Source organism: Metopolophium dirhodum, chromosome 3 (assembly GCF_019925205.1).
Source record: "Metopolophium dirhodum isolate CAU chromosome 3, ASM1992520v1, whole genome shotgun sequence".
NCBI classification, from domain to species: Eukaryota; Metazoa; Arthropoda; class Insecta; order Hemiptera; family Aphididae; genus Metopolophium; species Metopolophium dirhodum.
In genome coordinates, this window is record NC_083562.1 from 3,984,360 (window position 1) to 4,004,451 (window position 20,092).

The 20,092-nt window shown below is 29.4% G+C and overlaps 2 protein-coding genes across 4 annotated transcripts in view; one reads left to right on the plus strand and one right to left on the minus strand.

The window, feature by feature from the left end:
- The window catches only part of LOC132940548 (amyloid beta A4 precursor protein-binding family B member 1-interacting protein), a 44,181-nt gene that overhangs the window by 17,078 nt on the left and 7,011 nt on the right, over window positions 1–20,092 (minus strand). The window contains exons 1-2 of one of the 3 annotated variants that reach the window (XM_061008268.1): window positions 14,351–14,511; window positions 427–563 (exon numbers count right to left, since the gene is read on the minus strand). In XM_061008268.1, coding sequence (XP_060864251.1) covers window positions 427–558 — 132 coding nt within the window. In that variant the 5' untranslated portion in view covers window positions 559–563; window positions 14,351–14,511. Of the gene's footprint in view, window positions 1–426; window positions 564–14,341; window positions 14,512–20,092 lie in introns of those variants that run through there. The other 2 variants (XM_061008270.1, XM_061008269.1) reach the window with 2 other exon arrangements.
- Window positions 17,143–20,092, plus strand: part of LOC132940550 (growth factor receptor-bound protein 14-like) — a 110,789-nt gene continuing 107,839 nt past the window's right edge. The window contains exon 1 of the mRNA XM_061008271.1: window positions 17,143–17,681. Coding sequence (XP_060864254.1) covers window positions 17,566–17,681 — 116 coding nt within the window. The 5' untranslated portion in view covers window positions 17,143–17,565. The remainder of the gene's footprint in view (window positions 17,682–20,092) is intronic.

Here is a 20,092-nt window from a genome sequence, read left to right on the forward strand (position 1 = left end):
CGTCAAAAAATTTTCTGACAATATATCCACAAATGTATTTACAGTAAAAAGGGGGTTCTCATTAGAAAAACTGAAGTGTATCATCGCCACAAGACACCCTCCTCAGTCCTCGAGTATAGTACAACAAAATTCAATTTTTTAATTTGGTCTTTAATACATATTTAAAAATTCCAAAAATCAGAATTTAAACGAATTCATTGTTAAAAAAAATGCTGAGTGTTAATGCTTGGTGAATAATCCTGTATATATTATCCCGAGTGGTTTCATTATTTATTATAATTTAATAAAACACCACGCACCGTTTGGAAGCAAATATTAACAAACGACTAGATCTATTTATATTGCTGAATACAGAATAACACATTAATCAGTATTATATGCACAAACAATAACTGCGTATGTGTTTATTATAATTTATATATTTACCGAAGCTAACGAGTCCAATTCACCGAGCCAAACGTCCAACAATCGTTCTGGGTCTTCTTCTTCGTCCGAGTCGCCACAGTAATTGGAGTCCGCTGGACAATCGACGTCGTAATTGCCCTCATATGGTCTCATTACAGCTGTAATGGTAAACATCGTTTTACTTCAATCAACTAAGCACAAAGCGTATAAAGGGTGATAAGCGACTAACGGTAAATGGACAACAGTTGGATTTTTAACGGGAACAAAACAGCATACCTATAGTAAATTACCTATAAATTATAATCTGCTCACTATTATTTTTGCAAAGCTAAAATCTGTTGCAAATTATAAGAGAGACTAATTTTGAAGACATTGTTTGATTGCTGAAAGTAAAATTTTAGTTTTTTTTGATTGCAAATTATTCACAAAATTTTTTTTTAGATATTAAGTATTTAATAATATTTTTTCTACGGTCTAATTAATGTAAAACGTATATTTTCCAGCATACTTATAGCTAAAAATTATTTAATTATTTGAAGTACATAATTTATTTATTTTGTTAGAATAATGGTCCCATTTTTTGAATTTCTGCCTCCCTCCTATCCAACATTTTTACATTACACCGCTGATTAGGTCCTTACAAATATACGAAAATATTGTTCGATCACAAGACTTAACGGCACTGTTCTAAAATTATATCTACTTTATACAAATAATACTACTATATATAAATTATGGGTCAAATTAAAGGTTATCTTCTCCCGAAACATAACACTCGAACACTGTGATTGTCATTTAAAAAACATAAGTTGATACCCCTATAGCACGTTATAGTATAATAATAAAATCATGAGTAATTTTAAAAATATTCTCAAATATGCGTTTGATGGTGCTTTGAAATCAAAATTCAAAAATATAGGTTAAAGAATTAGAAAAAATACAGTTTCCAAACTTTTTGAACACACTGTATATTATGGCTATCGTAATTGGTTGATATGTACGCCGTACTTTGCACAGACGATAATATTGACAGGCAAAGGCATCACGAGCTTGTTAAAACACAAAAACTTGTTTGAAAACAACAATAAGGGCAACTAAAATTATACGAGTAATATTATTTAACTTTACTACCGCCAGTGTTATTTTAATTTTATTGCCCCCCTTAACAGCTGACGGCACAGAATAACACTTGACCCTAATGGCCTAATGTATAATATCTCTAGTTGAAATCACCCTCTAAATTTGACTGAATAATGAACCGTTCAAAACGATATTCCATGGCTTCCAAAAGTGCCTTATGTAAATAATAATAAAATGTTTACTTTTTTTACAATATTATTGTTTAAAGACACTATAATAAGCGACCGTTAAAAAAAACACGTATCGAAATTCGAAACGTTACACATAATAATATGTATCAAATAGATTTTGCAACGTCTGCTGCAAGGGGAAGTGCCGGCCATGATATTATTATCCCGTCTAAGAGCCGAACCATACCGCTTAATATATGTACTCTCCTTCCGACAGCCGTGTGATTCAGTGTTTGTATACTATGTACACACGTGAGTCATCCAATAATCAATATTATATTCGAAGACCGAAATCCGTGGACAATAGAAATAAGTCACCATATGTATAACTATATAGTTAATTTATTGTGTATTAAAAATTTGGCAGCACCGCCTTCGTATATTATAATCGTCACGTGACAAAATCAAGCGATTCCAACAATAATAAATAACAATATAGACGCATCAACCCAAAAATAGTAACACACCGGATTCATATTATAATATCCCAACTATAAAGCCAAACACTATATTATTATCACGGAGTTAGACGTTCCGCGATATTGTCGATGTTTTAATAACACCACGTCGGCGGACGAACCAAATATTATATTTTATATTTTGATAATCAATCACCTAACGCCCTCTGGTGGTTTAATAATCTTCACCTGTCACCGGCATGTTGTGGGCTCATATTTTATCACGTCAACCGAGGCAAGCTACTACACCCAAGGCCGAATTCACACTGTATTCACACGCGTTACCGACACGTGGCCTGTGGCGACCGACAATCCTGTCAGAAATTATGGAAACGTAACACAATATCTCAAACACCACTTTAGGCATCATTTCGAGCAGACGATACACGCGTCCGCTTGAAATTCGTCGGATACCACGGGTTCGTGATAACGGTTGTTTTGAAGAAATAAAAAACGGTTTACATTGCAACTAATAATATTGTGTAATCGTTTTACTATCAATTTTTACATTAATTTCAGCAAACAAATAATACAAAAAAAATCGTTGTTTAACGTCCAAGAGAAAACAGAACAAACGACAATAATATAATTAAAACATAAGTAAATTAATAATATTATTATTATACCTTTTCAAATAGATGCCGACATCGAAATAGTACATAATATAATGATTATTTGTTTTGGAGTGAATATAATTCCAGTTGAAAAATAAATATTACGTCGCTGATGGAAACGTTTTGAGTGCAAACCAATATATGGTACCGAAAAAGGTGCTTAGAATCAAACACTACAATAGACTGACTCTTCGAACAGCCCGCGGGACCCCTCCTTTATATAATATACTCGACAACAGCTGAGATAAGGACCCACTGGCACCCTTTGCACACAGGATGTATCATATATCCCTTCCATATATTCTGCTGGCCCTATTCAGTCGACGTCTACGTGTGTACCAAGTATTTTTATTACGATTCACTGTAATAATAATATATATTATTGTCATTATATATATTATTATTATATTATTTCATAAATACGATAATTATCTGTTTATTATTACATATTATTATTATTATATTATTATTTACGTGGGCATACGATACTCTAGTTAAGTGGTCCGTAGTTTATTTTCCATAGACCTTATTCGTATCAGTATTTTATATAATATTATTATACATCCCTTTTCGTATTCATATTATATTATAATGAATAATATTATGTATATTATAATATTTTAAGTTTGAATTCCAAAAATGTAATTTTCCCACCTGCGTTAGCAATATTATATAAATAGTTAATACTATAGTAGTAGGTATAGTACATTTTCCATAATTCAGCCCTATAATGATACCTCGTACATGAAATACTCTAATACTTAATAGCATCTGTTACTGCAAGAATAAAATTAATAATAATTTAGTAAGATTTACGCACTGAACAGCACATTAGTATTCCGAATACTAAACTGACAACACTAATCAAATGGAAGATTATTATATTATATAATAATATACCAAAATAAGGTGTTGTCTAAAATTAGCATACCTGCATTATCCTTAATTACCGTTAACGCTTAGCGTTATAACATCCAAAGTTAAACCTCGTTATTAGATCGTGTTAAATTTTACATTTAAAAACTTTATATAATATTCAAAATATATTATGACGATCTAAAATACTGAAAATACAGACTGGGCGTTGGACGTTCGTCTCACTTCGTTTGCCTTGGTGCAACAAGATAAAAGTATATTTTTTTAAACTTTAAAAACATCGATAAATCATCGCATCATCGCATTTTAAAATTCTTCACGATTCGGTTTTTAAATGTATACATTATAGTAATATAAATAAATGGAAACCTAGTTAATAAGACTCAAAATTATACTAATTCAATATTAATATGCATAATTTTTCATGGCAAAAATGTTGTCACAATAAAGTGAAATCAATCAACTACGTTATAACTGAACATCCAAATAATCGTTAAGTTCAAACAAACAATGTTTTTTGTGAAATTGAATTAATTAGTTGTATTTATTTATTCTCGGCAGTCTCAACAATTACCAAGAATTCGGAAAAATTAAGGCTTACCATCTGTATCTGGTTTATTTTAATAGTGCAGAGCTGGCTATTATAATATGATACCTAATATAAACTTTTGAGTTTTTTTATTGCACAAAAAAGTCAAAAGTGCTTTCAAAAATAAAACTCACATCAAAGTAAAACAAAAATAGCCTCGTCCTTTCTTTCAGAATCGAATACGAATATCATATTTGAAAGATTATAATTTATTACAGCTGTTTTTAACTGGAGTTCTTTATTCGGTTTTCGTTCAAAGAAACCTATATAAGTTTTAGTGTCGTTGAAATAGAAGGTAAGTAAATAATAATTACAATTTTACATGGAATGCAATCTGAATCATTTGCATAAGACAAAGAAAACGTTATATACACTATAAAATATGAAACCAACAGAGCAGTAAATATGATAAAAAAATAAACAACATGCTATCAAATGTCGAATTTGGACTTCGGTCTGATTTTTTTTTATTAAGAAATCGATATTGCTTTTTATTAAATAATTATTTATTATAATAACAGGATTTCGCTAAAAACCGCAATGCCGCCAAACAGCAAACAGATAAGTACAGAATGTTTTATATCGAAATTATAAATCAATTAATTAGGCAGGAGTATAATATGAAAAATGTTTTCTAAATATCTAACTGATGATATTTAATATTAATAATACACATGACACGCATGTTCGAATAAGAATGTGCAAATACCCTTCTTGAAATCATTACTTACGTACTCATAGAAAATTTCTATTTTTAATGAATTACCAAAATGCAAATTTTCATTTGGTATATAATTCGCTAACCCATCGTAAGTACGCACCAATATAGAAACGGTAAACGTGCTGTGTGCATTTAATTTCGAATAATTTATAGCGTAAAATATTCTAATGTGTGCACACGCGAAAATAATGCAATTTGTTGTAGTCGTCGAGACCGGTTATAAATCCGTTATGTATTATATTATAGTGTACCATAGCCGCGAACTTACCATGTACACCATATAATTAATAATATTATCGCCGTAGAAAAAAAGAATCTAAAAAATCGTCACAATGAAGGGTTGGTGCGCCCAATAGTAAAATTGTTCAAACGATTATTCTTTATTATTATTTTAAATTTTTAATCGCCGTGAAAAAAATAATTATTATTGTTCGCCGGAAACAGATACATCACTATTTTTTTCTTTATTTTTTTATCACGCATTATCACATTAAACAGTCTACGGCGTAACGATAAAAAAAAAACAACAATTATTACTATGCTGCCAGCGCACGCGGTCCAATGTTCAAATATTCAAAAACCTACAGCGCCACTCGTGTCCAAATCAACAACGAGAAACGGGCCCCATTGTTACGAATAATGTATTATAATATCCACCGAGAATAAAAAATAATGTGTGCACACAGCCCTAAAAAAAAAAAAGCAATACCGACGAAATAATGTAAAACATTATAGTGCCTACCCAAACGGTTTGCTTTTGAGAACGAGCGCTGCAGCGAAAAAATTATGTTAAACACGCGTGTTTACCAAAGGACATATTATAAATTATTTTCTACGCCCGATTAAATGTGGTAGGTGTAGTAAATTCGTCGTCGTTACAAAACATTGTTTGCGAAAACATTCTACCGAGCACACACATCTATGTAATGATATAGGCATGCCTCGTAGCATTTAAGCTGTAACGCCCATTTTAAAGTATACCGCGCTGTATATAGTGTACATTGTGTACAGTGTAAATTATATTGGACAAATCGCCTTTTCAACCGGTAGGTACAACACGTGCATAATATGTTATCTATAAAAAAAAAAATAAGCAACTTGCGCATAAGCATTATTATTATAATTAAAAAATGGTATTGTACACCTGCAGTGCGCCAACTACTACTTAACTATACACATGTCGCAAGTCGGTATATGTTATGATATTATCCTCCTTAGCATTTTTATATTGGCGCGTCAACGCCAACGTCATCGGTCGGGACAGGGCAGTAATTATTATTTATTAATTATTAGAAACTAAATGTATTATGGATTACACGTCTCTTATCATTAATGGCGCAATTTACGACTTGCGTCGAACGGCACAAGTGTTATTACGCTGACGCCAAAACGACGAGCGAAAGTCGAAAAATTAATATTATCTATAAAATTCGAGTTAAATTTATTCGCCGGCTCACGTGATGACCTTGAGAATATGCATATTATATGTATATATGAACGAGTCGTAGGTTAAACAATTTTTTCCTAGAATTTCATTACAACGCATCCTCCCTCCACCTTTTCACCATACATCAAACAACACTTATCATATAACACGAATATTATATTTTTAATTGTGCGTACATGTTCGCAACAAACATTTTATCACATCCTACAGAAAAAAACGAGTGCGATATTATTGAATGCATCTGTAAGTATATAGAAACTGCATAATATACATATATCTATATAATGAATACAATTGTGCAGTCTTGAAAACCTCTGTGAAAACTGAAAACATTTAAAAATATTTATTGCAGGAGCAATTATAATATTATCTGATTTTTTTTATTATCGTGTATGGGTAGGTATTGAATTGAGATGCAATATGACACGTCCATAATATAGTAATTAATTTAAATTAACGAGCATGAACGATGACGGACCAAAGAATTGGTAAAAATACGCGGCTGAAGAAATGTTACGCCATGAAAAAAAGGTACGGAAATTGATGACAGCACATTCGCCGATAACATTACGGAAGAGGAAAAATAAAAAACCGAAGGTAACAGGAGAATAATATTGTTTTCCACGAATGTTGAATAAACAAGAGTAGAGCCTACCTAGTACCTACTTTATTTTACTGAATAAAATATATACCTGTATATACAATATACATACCTCTACACTACAATGCTAAATTTTAAATGTAAAGTAATTAAGAAATTGTGTAAATATTTGAAAATGTTAAACCTAAACAATTTCTAAAAACAAAATGTACCATAGGTATCAGTTATTATTTTATAATATTTTTTTTATCCTGCTTATATATCAATAAAAAAAGGAGTTTACCGATTGCGCTTAAAATTACCTTTTCATAAACCAATTGCGCTCTAAAAATTGTAGAGTCGATAGACCAATTGCACTTTATACTTTTTAGGTCATAAATAAGCTGAAATGCCGCAAATATCTTATCGTCTTAAAAAATGATGTACCCCACCCAAAGTATACAAAAGAACAATATAACTACTAATATGCACATTGCACATAAGTATACTTCATATTTTTATTGAATATATAGAACACGGACAATTCGTATATCTATATTCTATACCTATACGCAAAACCTTTATATCTAATTAATTTAACAAACAAACATCAAAGTCACGTTATTTTCAAGTGTTCATATTTTCTAATATTTAAATATATCAGGTATAGCCAGGTACAATCTAAATAAATTTTCGATATGATTTTATCAAAATTTAACAGCTTAGCGATGACAAATAAAAACAGTTGAATATTTCAAGTTTATTAAAATATTGTCGTTTAAACCTGCAACTTAAAAATTATGAGTAATATGCGTTAAATATTAAACATTTAATCTTGAATGTAGAATGTTGAAACGGTAAACAAGATAAATTCTTCAAACACTATAGGTAGAATAAAGCTAAAAGTTTCTATTTGATCTACACTTTACAGTAATTATTCTTAGTTGACAACTAAGACTATAATGTAACATTCGACAAAACAAATGCTATTGACATAATTTATATTACACTATTGTAATCTTTTTATGTATGTAATTTGATTTGTTTTAGTTAAATAAAATCTAAAAACATATAGTATACGTGCGTACCTTACACTTGAACAATTATTTTATTTCAAAGAAAAGACCATTTGACGGTCGTTATTATACTTTTGTGCTTATTGCCACCAAAATAAAATAAAAATTATCATTACAATCTATGGATCTCGCTTCCCACTTACATTACGTATTCATACATTTATAATTTTGAACAGATGGTAAACATTTTATTTTCATTTAAACATAAACCTTAATCGACATAAAAGTGGGAGTTTTTTTTATTCGACTAAAATGTACTCGTGTCAAAACGCCCACAATAAGGTAATACGTACGATGCGGTTTCGTGACCCATAATTATGCTATTGATAATATTCTGTACAGGCCCTAAACGACGCGTATATAATGCACACACACATACGGACACAGAGTGGTTTATTAAAATTGACTATAATATCCGGAGTGAAAATTGAAAAAAAAAATGAAATAGAGAGGATGTAGGATGTACGTGACCGCTTGTAGTGTCCTTCTGTCTTTTGCCGGTTTCATGACAATTGCACATTAATTTTAATGAATATGATCATGCTCCAGCGTTTCGCCATTATTGTCTATTAAACTCTTGTCTGTCGTACGGAATGATATATTATTGCAAGCATAAGTGCGTTCAATAAAAAAACCAACCATAATTTTATATTTAAAAAACCGAACGTACCTACAGTATAATTTGACTGTGGAAATGGTCACAAATATAAGTATTCATTTATTAACTCGTAACAAACACCGCATGCAGCCACATATCACATAACATAATAATATAGATAAGAATAATCTGAAACAACGCGCAACTAGGTTATGGACGCAGTTGGAAAGGAAGTTGAAAAATGCTTAAAAATTAATCCACGTTTGATACACGTCCAAAAACGAGCAGATAACAATTTAATAGAACAGATAATTATCCTCTTGCGGTCTTCGATATTCGTTATGAGTTATAACTGTACGTATATATTATGGATACTACCGCGTAAAAATGTAATCTACTGGAGTACGTTTTTATTAGCTCTATTTTCGACGATGTGTATTCTATAAATAAGAGCGTTGAAAAAATGCATATATATTAATATATTGGATGTGCATTGATAAGACATCGAGATCGAACGGGTTGAACCGTTGAACAACACATGTTGTATCAGATTTTTAGTTGGCATGCGACACCTACGGGTTCGTTCTCATAGAAAGTGTGGGGCCAGTTTTTATAGGCGTACTACCGTGACCAGTGGACCCAAAACCACGGGGAGTCCGTTCTTCTCGGCCGACCCACGATTATACGCGTCTCGACGACCTCCCGGTAGGCGGCAAGTGTGTGACGATATGAACCACTGATCTGCAGCCGGTGTCACGAGTCTGGTCAAAGGTCTCCTTACATAACATAATGTGCGGCCATCAACATTGCAGTGCGTATTGTACATCGAACCAATAGGTTACGCGGTTTAAATACAAAATTGTAGCCAGACATATTTTCACCATACGGACGACTCGGCCGCGGCGATTAGGGCGATGGCCAACGAGATGGGGTTGACACGATTAAATTTAAATGTTTAAAATTATATTCCGACGACGTAAAAAAAAAAAAAAGGGAGAAGGCATTTATTTAAAAAAGTTGCTTGTATATTAGCTTATTACGGAGGCCCATGTGCGTGATGTCTGCCATCGGTGCCCGATAATTCAAACAGGCGCTGTGTATTCGAGACGTGCGAGTGGCCTACTACGAACGGTTTGGGTGACAGGACGCGAAGGGCGGGGGGAACGGATTCTGAACAACATATGGTGCGCGCACCAGTGGTGTCCAAACGAATGTGCACAGGGGTCAACAACATGCGAGTGCGAGTTGTAGGATTTCCCGAGTGCATTTTTCAAACAGACCGCTCACCTTGAAAACCTATTGCACTATATATGGACAAGTCTAATTTGAAACAAAAGAGCATCAAGACATTTTAACAGAATATCTGTTAAGTGGTCGGTGATGGAAAAACAGCTTTGTATAATTTTTGAAAAGAATCGATTCATCGTTCCAGACAAGCCGCTCGAGATTACATTCTTAAAATTCTTTCGATAATTCCAACATTACCAACAATCGACGGCCAATCGTTACTCGGGATCTCCGTGCATTTATCGTACAGAGTTTGGAAAAAAAGGTAGCCTCCGAGTAATTCGTTATTTAATAAATATATTATATCTATACTGGGTGGGTATGCTATTATAAAAGCTTATTGATTTCGTCATTTATTTTTAATATAATATATTAAAATAATTGATCAGAATATTACATAGTTACCTACTCAAGAAAAAATATTTAGAGCATGATAGAATAAATTAGTAAAATAAAACACGGTACCTATCTACTGTAATATGTTGTCAAGGTATCAAATTATCAGAGAAACTGGTTTACTTGGTACCTATTATATAGTTACTCTTTATTGATGGACTAATTATTATAAACTATCAAATTAATTATTATATTTAGCTAAAGGTTATATAATATATTTGCGAAACGATAAGTGCGAAACACTTGTTAACTATGAATTATGATTGTGATGCAAAAAGGTGTCAACATATTTTATGACATAAAACTTATACATTTTAAAATTAAAAAATAAACTATAATATATGTCAACTAAAACAGTTGTTATTCAATTTAATATGACGAGTATATATTTAAACAACGATCACTATTTGATGTAAATATTTTGATTTAGCTATAGTCACTTAGTAATATAATACATTTTTATTTTGTAAACAAATTTTATACACGTATCATCAAAGTATTAAAAGATAATTAGTGTGGATGTGTTATTTTTTCCACACGATATATCAAAGAGAATCAAAAAAATGTAATACTAAATGACACATTGTCAAAGTTGATTTATTTTCCAGGATCAGGATTATCATTGATTAACAATTGTACTTATATAATATACTATGATAATTTTTTATTTTATTCATGATTGTTTCCCACGCTCTTAAATACATGTTTGAATAAATTATGTAGACTTATGTAGATGATGAAAATAAAATAAAAGTTTTGAACTCATTGTTTAAATATACACATATATATTTTTTAATTTTTTTCCTTGGGGTATCGTCTGATATTTTCAATGCTGATCTGTATACAAGCAAAACAAGTCATGGAAGGCCAAAGCTCGTGAGTCACGTTTTGGACGGTTTATGAAAATGTTTTTAACCGATGTTTCCCTTCTCCAACTACACAGACGAGTTTAGCGACAAAAGTCAAACATATTATTTAAAAAAAAAAAGCTGTGAAAACTCATGTGGCAGTGTCTCAACGAGTGCAGTGCGAAATGGTTTCATTGACCTTAAAATATCAGTTTAAACGTGAATGAATACATAAAAATACATGTTTGTTTACATATGAGCAAACACAATTGAAATACAAAAACTTCCTACAAATTGACCGCATTGTTTACGTATTTATTATACACAATACAAAGAAGGGATAAAGAATAAACATAAAAAATATGATTGACTATTATATTGCAATACCTAACTTATTTGTTAGTTATAATTAATATATACATCACGAGGTTATAAAAATGTTTATTATTAAAAAAATAATTGTTTTATAAGAATAAACTACTATGTGTAGACTTATCACCACAATATATTTTCGAATAGACCAATAATATACTTAAAATACAACTAATACAAATTATATCATACTATTATATTTAGTGCTTTTACGTTCTAACATTTTTCTAAATTATTTTTTTTAACAGAGTTTTAACACTACTTAGATACATTGTATAATAATTAAAACAATTAATAGTCAATTTAAACACCAGACATAAACAATTAAACGTTTTTTGTTTTAACATTGATTTGTTAAGTATTCATATGTATTTATAAATCAATAATCATCAATACTTATAAACTATAATTTGTTTAAAATTTAACTTTTAACATTTCTTGAAATAAATTCTTCAAATTAGTTTTTTAAATTTTTTAAACCTACCTACACTTCTAAAAATATATAAATATTTCAGGCAAAAACGCTAAAACCTGATGTATATATAATTTAATATATTATAATACCTACACTTGGAATTGAAATTGCGGTCCTGTACCTATCAATTTATATAAATAATTATGATTAATATAATATAACGAACCTGGCGTTACTTATCATTTATTTTATGTTTATAAGGAGAAATGGGACGCACAGAAATAGTAATTTATGACTTTATGAGTATTACTTAAAACGATTATATTGCTATATATAATATATTATTGACTCACCAATTATTTCTTTAATATACAATTATTATACATATTACTTGAGTGTATTATAATACTCTGATGACGAAATAATAAATACTTCAAATTATTTCAAAATAAATAGTTAAATCTTTGTAAGATAATATCGCTTGCTACTTAATTTTTTTTGTTCAAGTATATGGATCATAATATCATCATAAATAAAATGAAGTTGTGTAATATTCAAGATATATAAATTGTTGCGTCACATTATACAAAATATGCTTAAAATATTTAAAAGAACAAAACAAAAACAAAAATATCTGTGATGCTTTCAATCTCTAACCTTGATTAGGTATAATTATTGTTGTAATAACAAAAACAAAAACCATTTTTTTTTTTTTAACATAATAACTAATAAGTTATAATAGTACAAATATTATTTCCGCAATATAATATTTGACAGTTTAGTAATGATAGTTTTTAAAATGTTAATTAAGTCGAAAATTATTTTGGAATATAAATAAGTGCTTTTAGTAACAACTTTTATACTTATTAGGTAATTCTTCCATCTAGAGAAATCAATCCTATAATCAAAGGTATTATACGGTTAGGTATCGTACGGTGTAGTATAAAATTACCAAAGGGGAATGTTCCATCTCACACTTTAATGAACAATAACATTTAAATTTAAATATAATATCCTAAATCTCATGATTTAATCCGAAAAGACTTAAATATGACAAAGGTATAAGTTTCAGCATTCTAAATGGCCTACATTACGCAATATGTTACCACTTCAATCAGATTATATATATATCAATATAACGCTAAATAAAAATGTATTGTTATAATTTATTTATATTTTGTTTAAAATTACAAGTGTATCTATGGCTTATGCACAGCTAACAATATTATGTTGGTATATTACACAACAAATAACATATCAATATTACAATAGAACGACATAAACATAACTATTACATGTTATATAATTTAAACTGTATTTTTAAAACGTTCACACACAGGCGTACCTTATGTATTATTTTGTTTTTTATTGATTAAATCCGCGGAAGCACTGGTCATCGGGTATCTAAACAACGCATATTATAAATTATAAAAAACTTATATAATATTGTAAAATAATTCTCGCGTTCAGTTACACATATTTCACCGAGAAAAAAAACAAACAACTTGACTTTGCCTTAAACCAGTGGTAAAATTATAAGTTGTAATTATAAGTTATAACTTATAACTAATTATCAGCCGATATTTATGCAAACTAGGAAATGAATACTTATTTTCTAAATTCAACATGATTTTATAAACAGCTATAAATATCATATCTTATGGGTTAGGTGTTATTAATCGTCTCACTTTTCAAATTGTTTCGTTGAAATTAATTTGCTTTTTACAAATTTTAAATGTATAAAACGCTAATTGTAGGTATATTGTTCATTAAAAAGTAAACGTCTTTTTAATAAAATGTCAGCAAATAAGTTACCCAATCTACTATTAAGCCTACACGAAATATTATATCTTAATTATAAATATTGTCATACAAAATAATTTATTTCCTACTCTTCAACCGCGGGATTTGGTTGGTTTAAAAACAAAGTACGTTAAAACTCAAAATAAATATGTATCTAAGCAGGAGAGGGACAGGTTTATAATATAACGATAAATAAATTTGAATAATAGCGCGATTTAAATGTTTAACAGTTTTGAATTGTCGTTGTAAAATATACGATTAACCAACTTAAAGACGAAAAACTAAATCATATTATATTATAAAAACACGAGAAAAATTAAATCCAACAGTCAACCGCTGCAGTAAAGAAGCAGCGCGATAATCGTTTAGCTCGCGAAAAATTTAAATGTCTCCTGCAAAGGCGGTTACTGATTTACAATTATATAATATAGTTATACACCCAATATACACGGTCTTATGTTTTATTGCACAATATGCTAGGTGTCAATATAAGAAGTAATAATAATAATAATAATATTAATAATAAATAACTGTCCGAAAACTGACTATACGAACCCCTATACTGTACTGCGAACGGAAAAACTGCAAACACAAAAATGTTGCAAACCACACCACAAACTACACGCACCGTTAAACACGACCGGGCAAAATGTGATAACGCACTCACCACATGGACGACATATCGTGTCGGCGCGAACGTTAGCTTTATACTGAACGGTCCGCTGAGCCGCGCCGTAGCTCGTACCGTAAAAACTCGCACGCAAATTGTTGTAATAATAATAATATATAAACGTGTCTCGAGTGGGACTTTGCGATAGGAAAACGGTTTGGGGATAATACTATATATGCTAGTATTATTATTATTATTATTATTATTATTATTGTCATTTTATAATTATTATTGTTGTTATTATTATTATTATTTTGTAAAATTTAAGATAACCAATATTGGTACAATGCTATTTTTTTGTTTCAATCGATTCGATTTGGTACAACGTTGAAAAAATATCGCGATTCATTATTTCACAGGTATGTCATATTATTATAAGACCTATAACTTACTTATTATTCCCCAAACCTCGCCACAATTTTTTTTTTTCATAGCATTATATGAAGCGTATTTTTTTTATTTTAGCTAATGAATACAAAATACACGTCATGTAAATAATTGTTGTCATAAGACCGTCTGATGATTAATTTTTCTTTAATTGGTTAGTTTTGTGTATTATATTGATTGGTACGGTACTGAGTACTGTACACAATTAGTTTGACATTAGCCACAACTGCTGTAACGTGCCGCATGCGAGGATTCATCGACACGAAAATTTACTCAAATTAAACATTTTTTTTTACAATTTACAATGCCAGCGACATTCAGCCTAAAAATAAAGTTCATACTTTCATAGGACTTAAGGATCAATATAGATTAATAATAGTAACAATTCCAACTTTAAATAGATACTTATAAAAAAAAACGTGTCTTTATTATTTACCTACTGCTATTATAACAACTTATACGAAACCTTGTATTAAATTTTCAGCCCAACGAATACAATTTTATGACATTTATAGAATAAAAAACTAAAAAATATCAAAAATGTCTATAAATAACTCAAAACGAGTCAAAATATTTTGAAAATTATAAAATACATTTTGATGAAAATGTCAAGTTACTTACGATTATTAGTTTTTAAATAAAGACAAGACAAGAAAATCGTATGCGAATTTGTTAATTTACGAGTGAATATGCAGTGTCTAACTTCAAAAGCTCGTAAAAATAAATTTGACTTTCCAGTAAACTTTTTTTTTGTTGAGTGTAAGAAAACTTAAGGGGGATTTTATACTACATTTTCAAAGATAAGATTTAAAAATGTTCATTAATTTCTAACTTGAAATAATTTGGAAATTTTAGTGATCATGATGAATTATGGTGACATTTTAACTTCAGACACTCGTAAAAAAATATTGTATATTCATGATCAAGTTTTTTTTTGATTTCCACTAATATAAGCTTCTAATTAACGTTCAATTACATTTTCAGTTTTTTGACGAACCAAAAAATTTTGTATCGATAATCGTTAAAAACAAAGTAATAAAATTTGAATTTTCTTATGCCTATAAAAAGCTCAAAAAGAGTTGCAATGGTATGGACCATAGAAATTGCTAATATAAGCATTCAGTCAAAATTTCATTTATATTCAGTTTTTTTTTTTTTTTTTGGTCACACTAAAAAAACAAAATCAATTTTTTTCAAAAACTGATTTTGCATAAAAATCTCAGTTTTTCCTTTATTTTTTGTTTATTTTTGCTGACGTTTTAGAAAACTGTTGAGAATTTTTACTTTTTACCACCCCAAAGTACCAACTAGTTTAACTTTCCTACCAGATAAAATGCTATTGAAGAAAATTGAAGCATTTTTAATGCCACAAAAGGCGTGGCCCAAAAATATAAAAATGAAAAAAACAAACACAAATCATTGTAAAATCATAGCTCATTCATAGCTCCGATCAGAATTTAAAATACAAAATAATATAAGTAGTGAAAAATTAATTCATTTGTATTGTATTGTACAGTATAATATGCAGCCGCAAAACATGTTTATTTGAATAAAGATAATGATTTCTTTTTTTTTAGTTTCGTAGAATCGTTCTTGAACAATAGATCCACCAAACAATTTCTTGTGATTTGCTAAACTCATTATATAAACGTAAAACGTTTGGGTCGTTTGACGTCTTATGAACATTAATATCTATATATATTTTAATGGTCTGTTAATACTATCTAAAACTATTGCGTTCTAAAATATTTTATAAAAAATGTTCATTGCTTTTAAATTAGTAAGTATAAAATATCAAAAATTATAATGTATTTTAAGTATCACATTGACTATACATTTCGGTAATTTTAAAAATGTCAAAATAAATCCCATTAAACACTATAATTCATGGTATACCAGATACTACAGTAAATAGTAGCTACAGTAAAAATATTTTTGCACAATCGCGACTGAAGGAAGATAAATGTCTTAAATAATGTAATTTATAAAAACGTATACATATTATTAATATATAATAATATGGATACTTTTTTTAACATATTCAAAACAATTTTACTACAATATTTTAACAATTTATTTCAATTAATATATGTATTAATATATTTTTCTATAGGTACAAACAAAATAAAAATAATTATCATAAAACAATTTATCTGAATTGTATAAAATAATTTATATAAACGTGTCCTTCCACGTGTAGTAAGTTTATTTTATAAAAAATTGTTATGTTGTTTTACCTAACAAAACATTCATACAGTTAATATAAATTTTTTAATAAACGTGAAATATTTATAAATTCCATATTCGACTTGAATTTTTCAAAATGTGTATATAATGATATGTACGCAAATACGCAATACATACAATGGCAATATGGCATGTACTTATATTGCTTATAATAGGTGCATTATAATATATACCTAATATAATATAAAAATACCGACATATCCGTCAATAAAATATATAATATAATTCCAAAAACAGATTAGGAAATGTTATTATCGCTGAAATTGAAAATACCCAACGATAAAACTGCAATATGATGATTAGTATCAATTGACAATTTCACTGTGAACACGAATATTATGATTCAGTATAATAATACCGACGGTGACGGTCTAAGGTGTGTATTGAAGTTGTTATTTTAAGTTGTGTAAAGTAATTACAGAAGTTCAATAATGCCGGATTTAAAATAATCTATGCAAATATAAAGATGACTCATCCGTATTTAACCGACAAACAAATTAACAACAATTTAACCAAGGAAGTGTTACAAATCAAGACATCGACAACAAAGGAAAAGTCCATCAATTTTTGGATGGTAAAAAGGTAAGAAAATTAACGTAATATGATATTAATCTTTTTATTTCAACATCTAAATTAGAAATTGATCACTTTAAATAGGTAGTTTTTTTTTTTTTTTTTTTATTTATTTGAAGAAATCTACAATCTATACATGCTTTTTGTATAATAAGTAGGTTTGATATATGAAAGGTAAAATATGGTATGAGTGGTTAGATTAGGGAAGATACCCAGTGGTAACACCCTGTGAAAAAATAGGTAGTTAGCCACGCGTGTTAGACAGTTTTCTCATTTCGAAGTACAGACAAGTGAAAAATGTATCTTTTTTTTGTACATATGTCGGTTTCATGGATTATATATTATTAACATATTATTATAAACAAAATAAAAGTAATATTACCTATATTTTTTCATTATACACATAGACAACTTCTATTTATAAATAATTTTAATAAAAACTATTATTGTTTAGAATCTCAATAGTTAACAGTTAAATAGTTGAAAAAATATAGGTTAGGAGTTACCAATTTTTATTTTATTGATTATTAAAAATAGGTAGGTATGTATTATTTTATCAAATTTAATAGGTGGTGCATAATTTTACATATCTCAGAAGTCAGAATACTAAGTGCATAATATGTCGAACTTTAAATTATTGCTTTAAATAATTTAAATTGTCTATTGAATCACGACAAATTTGAGGAAAGGAACTATTGTGACTTAGCGCGGCGCGTTGGCTGCAATCATTCATGCAACGTGACTGAGAGTAAGTAACGGCCGCTGCCACTAGTTCCCGGATGGGTGACCACCCGGGTTCGCAACGTGCAAAGACCTTTCAACATTAACGTACCAATTGTACCAAACGTTACAGGCTTATGGCCTCAGTCGCAAAGCCTTAATCCAATCGAAAAAAAAGGAACTATTATTAGGTAGGTAATATAGGTATATTAATAATTCTCGATCGCTGATAGCTATAAATACGTTAGTTTAAATTTCAAACTGCATAACTATATGTTATTAAAATAATTTTAAAAGTTGACAATTCACAAGTGAACAAATTTTCGACCACAACATTTTGACGCCCCGGACAGTTGTCCGCTTGCCCCCCCTCCTAAATACAGACTTGCTAAGTGATGACTAATTTGTATACTATTTATACCTATATGGCTATATATATTATTGTATATTAATTTCTATTAGTTCAAGCGTTATTACTTATTTCTGATAATATAATGGAATTATTATATTTTCCGAAATAAGCGTTGTACTGTGATAAATAATTTCATTTCCAAGATTCAAAAAGTATCCAAGTCACGCACGGCACGTGGCTAGACTTATATCAGATGGTAAACACTTAAAATATCTTATTAAAATAATAATAAAAAAATTCCTATGAAAATAAAACGCAGTAACACTATTTTGACTGCGCACTTTATTTTTTGATCAAGTATAAAATTGATAATATTTAATCTCTCAGATGTCGTGACTTAGCATTCATTGCACACTTCACCGTTCCAGGAATGTTTACAAACGAAAATCACAAGCTAATCGCAATTTTTAATGACCTGTGTTTCCAGTATCCCATTTATGACAATAATTTAATTTTAGTTTTGATCAGCGTTTCAATAAATTGGGACACGGCACAAGAATGTACTCATCAAATCACGATTTGTACTTTTTTGATAACATTTCCATAACTCGTATTTATTCAATAATCAATCATCAATGTTTTTAAGTATTAATTTTAAATAAATTAAATAATCATAATATTTAATCGAATTATAGTATTTGTAATATTATTTCGCAAAAATAAAGCTCTATTTTTAAATGTTTTGGCAACACTGAATAAAATGTAGGAGCAGTCGTGAACACACAAGACACAACGTTTCCGGTACGTCCCACGTTTCCTGCTAGCCCCAACCCACTTTATATCTTTCTTTCCCAAGACACCGGGGTTACCCTTCTAAATTTCAATAACCATTGTCAAAACTAGTCGTGGAGTAAACTAAAAACCCTACAAAAAAAAAATAAAATTATTGTTCTTTTCATATTCCCTTTTGTATTTTAAACCACAGTCAACCAAAGTGAAATATGGTCGACAAAAAAAAAATTTAAATGAAAATATATTACAAACCGAAATCTCACAACAAGCACTTTGTAGTGTGGCCGAGTAAACAAACCTGGTAAAATCGTCGATCATCATGTTTTATTTAATACGTCATTGTCGTCGGGTACATAATAATAATATTATTATCCAGTATACCTACGTCAACCGGGAAAACAAATACACGTTTACGTACAAACGCACTACAGTGCCATATCAATCGATCGTTAAAATAATAATACAATGCTGCGGAGGAATATTCAAACATCGTTAATACATTAAGTTAAGTTTTACGAATTATCAAACGCTCAATAACCGAGTAAATAACGTATAG